Here is a 13674-nt window from a genome sequence, read left to right on the forward strand (position 1 = left end):
ACCACACTTTGGAAAATTCCTGCAGTCTTTCAAAACGTTTCCGTAATTCCTCCCTATTGGCTTTTAGCATTTTAACAAATGTTGCTGAGAACCTGGAGGAGTGCTGCTCACTCTTCAAAACGCGCTTACAGACATTGTGCAAGTAAGTCTGCTTCCAGTACCAGCTTTGGAGGATTCCACAGGAACCACCTCTTCATCCAGACGAGTGCTGGCGTGTCTTTAGAATGAGCTAGATAAACTATTCATGCACGTTAAACCCAGTTTTACCTGCATTTTGTTTTATTTGTTGATACCTGTGGTGGTGAGAACCTTTGATCCAAGCCCACTGGCCCCCGAATGAGGGGTATACTCTCTGGAAGGCAGAGGGCAGGGCAGCAAAACCAATAGTAGAAGTGGTACTTCTTTAGATCCTAGAAGAAGCAATATAACATATCAGAACAGCGCCAATGGTTACACTGAAATGCACCAATTAATTTAACTTCCCAGTAGCTACGTAAGACAGAAAAATTTAATGCATGCAAGATACAACCAGCTTGTCAGAAATTCTCATCTCCAGCAGAACTCATGATAGGATTTGGAAACTCTGTGTTCATCCAAAATATTCCCACACACCACACACTAATATATCATGACAGACATAATATATTTTATCAGCCACTTGCTAACAGGAAGTATTCAGTAAGTAACTGACATTGTCGGCATCATTGTTTAATACACAAAATCACCCTGGGAGGTAACCGTTATCGTCCCATTTTATAGACAGGAAACTGAAGCTTAGAGAGGGGTGAAAAAGCTTGAACGAAACAAAGATCCTAAGTGGCAGAGAGGAGAGCAGAATTCTACTTCTAGGACTTAGGCTCCTGTCCTCGGTTCCACGTGTACATAGGGTGCCAGCTGGGGAGGTACGACCTCCAAACAGGTACCACTCTTTTCACAACTGAATGAACTAAGCAAGCTATTAAAAGTTATTAAAATGTGCTATTCATACCCTATATATGCCTGAGATAATATAATGCCGTTTTCAGAAATGCCACGTTGGTGAAACTCAAGTCAACGACTAAGCACTTGCTGTGTACAAGGCAAAATGTTAGACACTCTGACAATAAGAAGATGAATAAAACCCAGTCCAGCCCTTGGACAGCTCAGTCTCTGCAGGGAGCAGAGATAAAATAAGTATATGATTAGCTGTATGAGTCACAGAAGAGTTTCTATGAGCTAAGGAGCATCGATGCTATAAGAGGTCGCACCTTCAGGGGTGTATGTGGCTGCCCCCTGACCAGGGGAGGTGATGCAGGGGCAGTGACCCGTGAGGCTGTTCTAGATGCCATTCCCACTCAGGTCAAATGCTCTCGCCTCTGAATTCCTACACCAGGTGTGGCCTGAGGCACTCACATGGGAGGACCCCATGGTTGTGTGGGTATCTGACAGCTTCCCCGCCAGTCTGTTACCACTGAGCACTATGCAGTTTACTTGGCTACTTAATATTTCCTCTCGAATCTTGCTAAGAATAAAGAGGGGATGGCTGGTTGACGACTTTTCATTGAGATATAATTCACCTACCATGAAAGTCGCCATGTTAAAGCGTACGAGTGGTTTTCTACTATAGTGACACGGTTGTATCACTATCCCCACCAATTTCAGAACATATGCATCACCCCAAAAAGAAACCCCAAGAGTAGAAGCTCCCCATTGGTTTATTAGTTAGAAATACCATTCACAGAAACATTTCATTCACCTCACTCTCATCCCCTGGAAACCCCTAGTCTGTTTTCTGTCTCTATGGATTTGCCTGTTCTGGGCTTTTCAAGTAAATGGAGTCATACTAGTTGACTTTTTAAATATAAACTTACACATAAACGTGTGTCCACATGAAAAAGTCTAGTAATTATAGTTTCCACAGTCTTTAATCCTGCCCATTAATTGATCAACTAAGAACAAATTCCCTTTGACAACAGCAAAGCAAACTGAAAAACTGAAATTAATAAAGTGTCTGTACCTTTGAGTCCTAAAAAGAGTAGAAAGGAAAGCAGAAAACACCTCCAGAGATTATTCTCTCTTCCTTGTATTTAAATGATTTGTCATAATTGATCTTTAGTAAAAGGTTAAACAATTCAAGATGAAGGACTTCACAGTTTCTAAGAAGCTTCATCAAGTCATCTTCAAAAGTCAAAAGGCTTGAATTTCTTAGAATTTTGGGGGGACACAAAGGATCTCGATTACATTAAACATAAAGCCCTTTGTGTCTGATGATTTTTTAAGACAGAGACTTTTAATATTTTTAAAGTCAGGCTAAGAATGCTCAGTAGAAAGGGCAACAGGGCCAATGCACATAATGACTCTGGGAAATGCCTTAAAACTTTAAGTGGGAGCTAATACTATTTTCTCAGTTAAATGCAAATTGTCAATTAGATTATACTAACTAGAATTCTTGGTATAGAAAATGTATTGATGTTAAAGTAAAAAAACCAAAAGTCTTTAATTAGCACTGCTTATATTTATCCTAGTAGTGAGCTTACAAAATTACTCAAATTTACAAATTATCAATGCCAAATTGGGCCTAGTAATCTCCTGAAGAATTTGAACCTTTTTCTATCTCCCCACTATCACACAGAAAGCATTTTAACTTGTTGGAAAATGTGCTCCTTGTAGATGGCCCCCCGGGGTATCGCTTCCAGTTTGGACCCTGTCTCTCTCTCCTTTGCCTTGGGCGGTACATCAGAGAGGCAGCATGAGGAGGAAATGGAGGACTAGTTCGTGGGGGATGAAGAAGGCAAGACCTATAACTTGGCAAACAAAAAAAGGAAGAAAAATGTAGGGAAGAGGGTTAATATCCAAAACGGATGAAGCTCGGGTGAAACAGCCAACACACTTAATACGTGTCAACATCAGTACGTTTACATGCCCACCGCAAAGAATGTATTATAAAGAAATAAAGAGGAAAAGAAAATCAGCATGGCCGACGTTGTTCACTGTCACATTTTTTTATAATAGTGAAGACTGAAAACAACCTAGACATACCCGAGTCTAAAGAACATACACTTGACAGAATATTATATTGTCAACATAATTATAAAGGATAAATTAGTTTCATATGTAAATATATGGATACACACACACGATATATATATATACACACACACACGTGTGTGCACGTGTGCATGTAGCTGGTACTCCTACAATCAGCCCTTACCTTCCTCCCACTTTCCCCATCACCACGACCAGATCCTTCCCCTGCTTCCCTAGGCAGCAGATGTTACCATAATGTGATTTTTTTCTCCTCTTCAAGGCTGCCCTTAAGGTTCACTTTAATTAGGTCTCACTTGCATAAAATATTTTTCTTTCTTAAAAAAACAGTTGTGTGGACAAGCTATGTAGGGTGATCACCTCTCATCTAGAAGCCACCTGGGAATGGCTAAGATCCCCGAGTCGTTACCCGTTCCTCGTGTCGATGGACCCAGCAACTGAGCTCTGCGGCGCTGAACTTAACGAAGACATTAGCAATGATGAACATTAGCAATGATGAACTGTGGTCTGGAACCCGACTTTGTCACATCCCAAATGATGAGAGTCGGGCAACAGCCACCAGTACGATCAGTAAGAATGAATTAATTTTGCATCAGTGGTAAGGGCCAGCACCATCCGGCCACTAACAGAGCATTTCTTTAACAGCCATGACTTGACTAACACAAGGGAAAAGCTTCAGGGAGAAGAGAGCAGACTGCCCCACTGGCACACTGGGCTTGGCCAGGGCAGTCAGCAGTCTAGATGCAGCCGAGTCCGTGGACTTACCGCAAATGTCAAGAGGAGGAACTTGCTGAGGAGGACAGGGTTGTCAAGAGCAGCCCCCGACCTGATGGATTCCCAGATCTGCCAGAAGAAGGAAAAGCATCAAGGCAGGCTCCAGGGCCTCCTCCCTCCCAGACACACGTGGAGCTGCCCGGCAGCAAGCCCTTCCTGCCCGCAGGCCCAGCACCACTCATCATGGGCGGTGACGTGCGTCACCACTCACTCTGCCCCCTTCACGCTGCCTCTCCCCCAGCCCCACTCCCTGCACAGACTGAGGAAAGTCAGAGAACCCAGAAGCCTCCTCTCAGTGGGGCTCAGCATCAGAGGAGGCAACCAGCCTGTTTACGGCTTCGTTACTTCCTTCAACAAATATTTACTTATTCTCAACTACAGAGCAAGCACATCGGGGCTACAGCAATAGGAGACACAGTCCCCACCCTCTAGAAGCTAACAGGCTGTGAGAGAGCCAGGCGTCAATGCCTGTGCACCACTAGGCAGCAGGTAGGTCCCCTCACAGGAGGACGGACAGTTCCTGGGAGGAGCCCTGACCTCGGCTAAGGACACGAGAGGGAAAGGAGCCAGGGAGGCGCTCCGGAGGCAGTGATTTGAACTATGTACAGGGATTTCTTAAAAGTCTTATTTGGGATTATCTTTCCCTGAAGAGGAAAAAAAATCAAGAGTATGGATACTCAGCATGGACTGTGACTGGAAGCAGAAGCTGGTCCTGCTCAGCAGCTACTGATTGCAAGATGTTTTGGTAGTGAAGATTAGTTGCTAAACTTTGTGTCACTAAGCAAGACAAACAGTTGTGTCAATAAGAGCCAATGCCCACATGTGAGTGGAAGAGGGCAACAAGGAAACAGAAGTTCCTGCTATTGAAATAATAACCTTGGAGGAGCTGGACCACAGGAGAGCAGGCCCCCCTTCTGAAAAACCAGGGTGGGCCGGGAACTGCTGGGGGTTGGGGGAGGCTGAGCCTCGGATGAGGGATGGGGGTAGGATTCCTGTGGGGAGCAACGTGCTTTTTTCGATGATGGCCTAAGACCTGACCCACCTCTTTGGAGTCGGCCTTTGACGTGTGCAGCCAAATCAGGAGCCCAGGAGCAGTTGAGCCTCAGGCCAAGTTAATCAACCATGGTCACCCAACCCAGGGGACGGGAAGGACTCCCTCCTCAGGCCAAAGGCAGGAGACTTCCCTCTCTGACCACGACCCTCACATAAATCAGACTCTTTTCTAAGACTCGTGTGAAGACCATCGACTCAGTGGGTGTTAGAGGGGCTGGGATAAACTGCCCCTCATTTATTCCTCACACTAACTCAGATGTGAAGAAGTAAAAGAAAGACATTCCAGGCACAGAGAACATCATGTCCCAAGGAGAGAGGAGAGAACAAAAAAGTGGTGAAGGAAGGAATTCTAAGTGATTTGCTATGATTGGATCAAAGACAGCGAGGGCAAGAGGGACAGGACAGAAAGGCCACAGGGCCACAGAGGCCAGGCCACAGGGAGCCTTGTAAATGAGACGGAGCCATTTAGATTCCGCCCTGAGGATACTGGAGAGACTACATGATCAGCTACGACAGCATTACAGTGCTTAGAACTAGAAAGCCTCTTCAAGGGGCACAAAGAACAGAGAACCCAAGTGCATTCAGACACAGGAACAGAACTCACAGAGAGAGGTCAGGCTGCTGCAGAACGCTAACTGGAGGTCAGCAGCAGAGCTTTCACACCCTGCCCTGCCCTTCCAGCCCATCCCCAGGCGAGAGCCTCGCTGTCTCCCCCGACCTGCCTGTCAACGCAGAAGCCCACAGTTACGCTTGAATACTGGCTATATACTAGCTTCCATAACAGACTCATGCACCTCACGATCAGGGGCATCATGCCTGTGGGACCATGGAAAATGTGACAGGTACCTCATGTTTCCCAGCTAACCTCGTTTGCTGCTTGTTCCAGAAGTAGCTTCTTATCTGCAGCCTTGAAAGCCTCGAGTGTGTTGGTGTTATACAGCGTTCCAACCGCCGGGCAGCAGCGGGCTGGTGTGGGAGCATTCCTGGATACAGAGAAACACGGTTAACAGGCACAGCTGGGACTCAGAGAGCCAGGGACTGACAAACAAACCAGACTACAAGGGGAGACAAGGACAGCGCTCTGCAGGGCAAAGAGAAGACTGATTCATATTTCTTTGGAAAAAGATGAATATTGGGCTTCCCTGGTGGCGCAATGGTTGAGAGTCCGCCTGCCGATGCAGGGGACACGGGTTCGTGCCCCGGTCCGGGAAGATCCCACATGCCGTGGAGCGGCTGGGCCCGTGAGCCATGGCTGCTGAGCCTGCACGTCCGGAGCCTGCGCTCCGCAACGGGAGAGGCCGCAACAGTGAGAGGCCCGCGTACCACAAAAAAAAAAAAAAAAAAAAAAAAAAAGACGAATATCATTGCTTAAGAGGTAAAAACAGGCACTATACCCCACCCCCCAAAGCCTCTATATTCCCCTTCCCCTAATCCCTCGGCATGCTCTTCTTCCACTGCCCCCAAATATAAGTTATTTTCCCATTTTAAAAAATTCTTTCCCATCTCTCACCTGAAAGGGAAACATGATTTATGGTGCTTCTACTGTGCCAAGAACTATACAAGGTTTCAGTTCTCAGAAGAGTTTGTTCTCTGACTTCAGGTTTAAGTAACTTGCTTAAGGTCACATACTAGGCAGAGCTGGGGTCTCAAATCAGAACTGGTTGACTCTAAGGTACTGTGTTGCCCACTCCCCACTCAAGCACTCTCAGGTGTCAACGCCCTGCTGCAAACCCTCCTCTTCCAGGAAGCCATCCATCCTGCCTTTCTCTGGTAACAAGCATAATTTATTTTAGAGTGTTTTCAAGACCAACGTTCACACACCCACCCTGAGGACAGTAAGCTCCTTGAGGGCAGGGGCACGCCTCCCTCCTCCGTCTGCCCCATGCCCTCTCCTGCCACAAACAGGCTGTGCATGGAGCTGCTGCGGGGCACGGCCCCGTGGGCGTCGGAGCCAAACAATGAAATCAGACACGCTGCACCCGGGCCACCTGTGTGGCCATGTTGTGCCACATGTGTGTCACATTCTGCACTGTCGCTGAAGGCCTCAGAGTCATCAAGGTCAGGGGAGGAGAAGGATGAGATGATTCTGAACACAAACTCAGATGTGGAAAAACCTGGTCTCATCTCTAAAATGATTAACTTGTGTTTCAGAGGTTACAGACGTTAAATGAAAGCAGTGCTCATTTCATTAGTCGTTGAATACTGTGGTCGCAACTACTGCAGAGAGGATGCATTTTTACTGATTACACTGATGGTAGCTGCACAGTTTAAAAGACCCAGTGTTTCTTCCTTTGGAGTCTGAGTAAAATTGGGTTGGGAGGTGGGGAGTGCTGCAAGGAGAGATCTAAACCTAGAACAGGTGTGGAGGGGTGCAACAGGTGTGGAGGTGCCACCAAATGCTAGGTCCTGGGAGAGAAGTAACTTCCAAAGGCCAGAGCCTTCCTCCGGGAGCTGATGAGTCAGCGGGTCACAGGCCGTTTGTCACCACTGTACTCCAACAGAAGAATATTCTTCATCCAGGTGAGATAAGGACATCAAGGGTAGTCTTGAGGAGAAAAAGAAATCACAAAGGGACAAGATTAAGCCTAGAGGGAAGAAGGAGGAAGCAGAGCCGTTGGTAAACTGGGCCCTCCACATTCAGACGTGGCTTTATGAAATGACTGCTGAAACACAGGGAAGGATGCTCTGACGAATCTGGTTCCCTCCCTCCTAGAGTCCAGATGTCCCGGGTGTGCGAATGCCAGGCCAAAGCCTTGCTCTGAGAGTGGAGGAAACTAAAGCACAAGAATGCAAGCAGCTGCCAGGAGGGCGACACTCCTAGGACGTGAGCCCTCGAGCGAGTTAATTACTGAGGACAAGCTGAGTTTCAAAGGAGAAGCGTTTTTCATGACTAAAGTTCCCCCAGGGGAGATGGCCAAGGGAAAGAATTTCAGAAGTGATAATGGGAGGGAAAGCCATTCTAGCAGTTTCTCCAGGTTCAAGTTCCACTCGTTCTACAAAGAGGTGGTTCAGATAAGGACTGCAAAGAGCCCCAGACTTGGAAACTACAGAATTTAGTCCAAATCCTGATCCTGGATATTTATGAGTTTAATTTCCTATGATTCCATTTCTATGAAATATCCAGAACAGCCAAATCCATAAAGCCAGAAAGTAGATTCATGGTTGCCTAGCGCTGAGGAAAGGGAGAAGGGAGGAATGGAGAGTGACTGCTAAGGGGTACAGGGCTCCTCTTTGGGATGATGAAAATGTTCTGGAATTAGACAGTGGTGGTGGTTGCACAACCTCATGAATATACGAAGAAGTGCTGAATTGTACATTTTAAAAGGGTTAATTTTATGGTGTGTGAAGTGTATCTCAATAAAGCTATTTTAAAACACCAGAATTAGAAATCTTCCCCAGCTCTTAAAGCCAACAGTGAACTCTCAAAAATGTACACACTAACCAGGTAAAGAATGGATCCTACAAAGGCCTGAAGCCTGGGCCTGCCTGGGGATGTTCCCCCTGGACACTTGGCCTTCATGTCTCTCAGTCTCACAGTGATAACTCAGGAAAGTAACGTGGCTGTTCTGGAATCTCCTGGACAAAGGCAGGCATGTGGCCAGAGCCTCCAGGACAGACAGGCAGTGGGAGTGGCCGGGATGGAATAGATTCCCCGAAAAGAAGCACAGAGGTCACTTTTCACACCCGGAGAAAGCTTTGCTACGTGTGCACAGCTTCACATGCCCGTGGGGAGCTTTGGGAACCTAAGTCACACTCGGTCTGGGGGCACGACTGCGTTACTTACTGCTTTCAGTAACAGTGTCTGAATTTCTGTCCCTCACATCTTGCAACAGAGTCCATTGGTGCCTCTCCACCAACCACACCACATCCCGTTTGGACAGCCAGGGCCTCAGACTGCTTGTGCAACTGACTCTAGCAACTACCTGAGCAACCAGTACACGTCAGACCTGAGTTAGGTGCTAGCGAGACAGCGGAGAATAAGGGAGCCTGTGCCCTGCACAGACGATTTCGCATCTGAGTCTTATTTCCTCAGCTACTACTTAAGTTCTTTGAGGGCAGGCATTATGCCTTCTATTTCTCTTATTAAGTCCAACTTGAGGCTTAGAAAAGAAAAATCTTTCTTATGACTACATAGATAAATGTTCCTCAAAGGAATGGACATTTTTTTTTTTACCAGCTTCAAATTTGTATACAGATTGTCCACCAAAATCTATTTTCCTTTCCTTCAACAGAAATAATTCTCTGATGCTTGTAGCTCAGCACCATGTCTCCCAGTCTTCCCTGGGAGAAAGGTGAGGCCTTGAGCTCTCCCTGATGGAATCTGAGGGGGGTGATGCACAGCCCCACCCCGCGAGGGCCTTTAAGACAGTGGGTGTGTCTCTTCTGATTTTCACTCTGGTTCTCCTCCACCTCTATCTATTGCTACCAGAAGGTGACAATTCAGTTTTCAACAGCACACAAAGGCAAGCCCTCCAGGACGATGGAGCCGTAAGAGGGAAGAAGACTGGACCCCCACCCTGGACTATTAAGGGCTAAGAAAGAGACGTCCTCTGTGTTTGGGCCATTACGTGGTGGAGTCTGGTTCATCAGTGTGCCCTACCCTAGACAGCAGCCTCCAGTGCAAGACGGCTGGTGCCTGATAAAATACTACTTGACTGATAACTCACTTAAAACAATGGAGAGAACGGGATCCTGTGTTGCTAACTGCTGGCAGAGATCCATCAGGCTTCCAGGGTCTCAGAGTAAAAGAGATTTATCTGGTCCTGTGCAAAGCTGAGGTACACTTGGCATCTATAAAAGAGTACTAGGACTATTAGCTCTTCGACTGTATCTTATTCTTCTCTGTATGTCCAGGGCCCATCACAGTCTATTATCAAGACACAGAGGAGGCAATCAATAAGTATTTCTGAAACGACTATTAGCTCTCCACGTTTATTCCAGCACTGCATTCACTGTAATGCTGATACCTGTCTTCTATCTCCATCCAGAGCTCCTCTAGAGTTCCCCAGTTCTTAAGCCTTTTCATTCCTAACACCTACACATCCTGCATACAAGAAGCATTCGGTGTTGGATGAATAAGTTCATAAAGATTTTCCCTACAAACCCATGCAAATGTTGAGCAATAAAAGCAAAGAAAGAACAGTAATAATGAAAATAATTTGGATACAAAAACCTCGTTCCTCTTGAGGAGCCCAAGTGTCTTTATTAAACTTCCTAACTGTCTTGGTCTGCCTGAGTGGCTGTTAACACGACCCCACAGACTGGGTGGCTACTAAACATTAGACATTTATCCCTCACAGTTCTGGAAGCTGCAAGTCCAAGATCAAGGGGTCTGCACAGTCAGGTTCTGGTGAAGATCCTCTTCCCGTTGCAGACTGCCTGCTTCCAATTACAGCCTTGCAGGGTGGAGGGGGAGAGCTAGCTCTCCAGGGCCTCTGTTAGAAGGACACTAATCCCATTCACGAGAGCCCTGCCCTCATGCCCTCACCACCCACCAAAGCCCCACTTCCTCAGATGATAACCCGGGGCACTGGCTTTTCAACATATGCTTTTTTTTTTTTTTTTTTTTTTTTTTTTGTAGTACGCGGGCCTCTCACTGTTGTGGCCTCTCCCGTTGCGGAGCACAGGCTCCGCAGGCTCAGCGGCCATGGCTCATGGGCCCAGCCGCTCCACAGCATGTGGGATCCCCCCGGACCGGGGCACGAACCCGTGTCCCCTGCATCAGCAGGCGGACTCTCAACCACTGCGCCACCAGGGAAGCCCACATATGCATTTTTGAAGAACACAAACATTTGAATCACAGCACCAATCATCCTAAGAAAAGGGGACCCAGAAAAATCACAAACTTTTAAAACTGCAAGGAATATTAGAAGCTGGGAGCTACAGTTGAGGAAACTGAAGCTGAGAAAACGAAAAGGACTTATTCCAGGTAACACAGTTAATCAGCTGCAGATACCAGGCCTTCAAGCTTCCAATCCAGGGTTCCTATGTCTTATTCTTGCTCATCTCCCCCAGTGCCTACCACGGAGCCTCACACGAGTATTCAAAAGCCAAATCACATATTATGACCAGGAAAACAGAGCAATTTGTGTGAAAGCCATAGCTGCAGGATCACAGATTTTCTTACCTCCTTCAACTAAAATTTCTGGATTGCTAAAGTTTAAGATGCTTGGACTTTGAAACAAGATCAAACCTAACTTCTGTGAACTGCATTTTTCTATAATTAATTGTGCCAAAGAATAAAATTATTAAAACTCAGAAAATAACAACTTTCAGTCTAGTATCAGAATAGACAGGAGCGAGGGTAGCTTGCAATAAACGCTGGACTCTCCAGATTAATGTAGCAGACTACACTGCTGCTATTGCCCCTCTACCAGCTCCAGATAATTCAAGGCTGTACAATGAATATATTTTCCTCATTATCTGGTAATTGCTCCAAAGTAAGTTAGTCTTTGCCAACACAGGAGAGAGACAACTAAGATTTAATTTGTTTTCAGAAGCGATCACAAGGATTTATTATGGAGCAAGAAAGCTCTGAAGGGAACAAGAAACATCAACACATACCTTTTAAAGATATAAAGACTAACATCATTTTCAATTCATGTTATACAATTCAGTTTCACAATTTGATTGTGATAGAGGGAAAAAATGTATTGACTTTTGAAGAGATTTTTATTTTCTAATTCTAGGGAGTCTTTATTTGAGATGCCCTAACCTTTGACTACCGCCATGTTCAGGCGGTACCTGGCAAACACCTCTTCACTTTCCCCAGATCCCCTACCCTGACACAGCTGACACACGCAGGAGCAGGAAAAAGCTGCCCTCCCTCCCTGAAACCTTTAACCCTTCAACTCTCACTTATCCTAAAGCCTCTCAGCATGGTTTCTGCTCCACCCTTTTGTGCAGAATTTACTTTCTCAAACAACCCAATCAACAATTACGGCAACCCTAGCACTGAACTCTGATGCTTCTGCTTCTGATGCTGTTGACCCTCTCTTCCCTTCCTGAGAACACCTTCTCTGGTTCTACTTCTCTGACAAGTCCCATCTCTTTGGTAAGTTCTGTGTCCCCCTGCCCACCCTAATCAGGTCCATTCACTATTCCAGCCCTTCGCTCTTCTTATGCTATAGTCTCTTCCCCTCTTACAGCCTCAGGACCTCTACGTGGATGACCCTCCCTCCTGGACGCCAGTGCTCCCTGGACATTTCTACTGGATGCTGTCATCTCAAACTCAACATGTTCTAAAACAAACTCACCTCCTGCCCAAACTGTATCTCCCTCCTGGCTTCTCAGTTTCTACAGAAGACAGCAAAATGCCCCTGGCTACTCAGACTGCAACTTCAGAAATACAGTTTATTTCTCTCTTACCCTTGCTTCCTAAATTTAGCCACGTGTAACCTTGGGCAAGTCATTTTACCTTTGAACCCATGGTTTCCTCATCCGTAAAAGAGAGAAGAACCACACCAGACAGGTCTGAAAGGATTATGTATGGAAAATAAGTCAATGATTAAGTCAACAAATGTCTCTCTTCTCTCCAGCAACTCCCCACGGCTCCCAATTAGTCAAAAAAATCTCTTTGAGGGCATATGTCATGTTTCTTTGTATATCCCTACAATGCCTTGCACAGTGACTTGTGTACAAAAGTAGCCTAATAAGTATTCATTGATGTACTTAATAGGCTGCAATAAATATCTGCTGAAAAAATGAATCAGATAGTCCTAAGCCTCTAGCACTTGTCTCTGTGCCATGGGAGGTACAAGAGAATCATGAGAAGCTGGCCCTGCTCACTGGAAGCTTCTGTAGTGCCCCACGTGGCCCACCTACGATAAAGGTTAAGAACGTTCATTCCTTGCAAAAAACAGTGTTCTTTATTTTAGATTTTGAGCAAAAAATACTCACATGTCAAAAGCACTGAACTCCAATGTTAAGCGAGCTGGCAGTCCAGCAGAATCACCTGGACAGAAGCATTATCAAATAGTCAATTACGAGTCAGTAATAGTGGCATTTATAACAAAAACGTTTGTGAGTAATTTTGCTCTTTTGGTTGAGCCCAAAATGCCCCATCCAATACCTGGTCACCCAAACTAAACAGGGACATAGCAGAAGATGACAGATTTCATGAATTCAAGGAATTTGCCAAGAATACAAAAAAAGACTCATTGGGAAAAATATTTCCAATCCCATCCCCCAGCAATACTAAGTAATCGGTATTAATTCTTTGGATTAATAAATTAGGTTCTCCCTTTCTTTTCCCCATAGGAGAAAAGAAGTGAAAGTGAACTTGGGTCAAAAGTCAGGAAGTAAAATGGAAACCAGTGAATAGTATTAATTATAAAAGTCAAGGACATCCCTTCCTGAAGGAAAGCTGACCCTATACTGGGCAGAGAAGGTAACAGAAGAGGGCAAAAGATGGAGTTCCCCATCGCCTACCATTGTAGTAATAACCCTTAATGTCCTTGGGAGCTTCATCCAACCGATACTCATTCAGCTTCTTCTGGGTCAACTCATGCCAGAATCCAACATCCAAGGCACTGCTGAAGGGGGCAAACTGCAATTTGGAGAGTCCAGGATCCCCCATAACTGCTGCCATTCTTTACTGCCTGCTAAAACCAAAACAGAACACAGCAACAATGCACAAAACATGGTGAGAAATGACATTTGTAATCATGGGCTTAATCAAAACAAACAAACAGAAAGTAATGAGAGGTAGATGGGCTGCCTGAAGACACAACTTTGGAAATCAACCTGAGGAATCTGGCTTTGTTGCCAAGTTTAGTCTCCTTATGGCACAACTGAACTTCCTGGCCTTCATTTTGGTGCATC

At 45.7% G+C, this 13674-nt stretch overlaps 1 protein-coding gene across 1 annotated transcript in view; it reads right to left on the reverse strand.

The window, feature by feature from the left end:
* Positions 1 to 13441, reverse strand: part of ATG7 (autophagy related 7) — a gene marked incomplete at its 5' end in the record, with an annotated part of 223312 nt that extends 209871 nt beyond the window's left edge. The window contains 5 exons of the mRNA XM_079713922.1: positions 294 to 410; positions 3790 to 3867; positions 5717 to 5834; positions 12751 to 12805; positions 13282 to 13441. Of these exons, the coding sequence (XP_079570048.1) occupies positions 294 to 410; positions 3790 to 3867; positions 5717 to 5834; positions 12751 to 12805; positions 13282 to 13441 (528 nt within the window). The remainder of the gene's footprint in view (positions 1 to 293; positions 411 to 3789; positions 3868 to 5716; positions 5835 to 12750; positions 12806 to 13281) is intronic.
* Positions 13442 to 13674: the final 233 nt, after the last annotated feature.

Source organism: Hyperoodon ampullatus (genome assembly GCF_949752795.1).
Source record: "Hyperoodon ampullatus genome assembly, chromosome: 10".
Classification (NCBI taxonomy): domain Eukaryota; kingdom Metazoa; phylum Chordata; class Mammalia; order Artiodactyla; family Ziphiidae; genus Hyperoodon; species Hyperoodon ampullatus.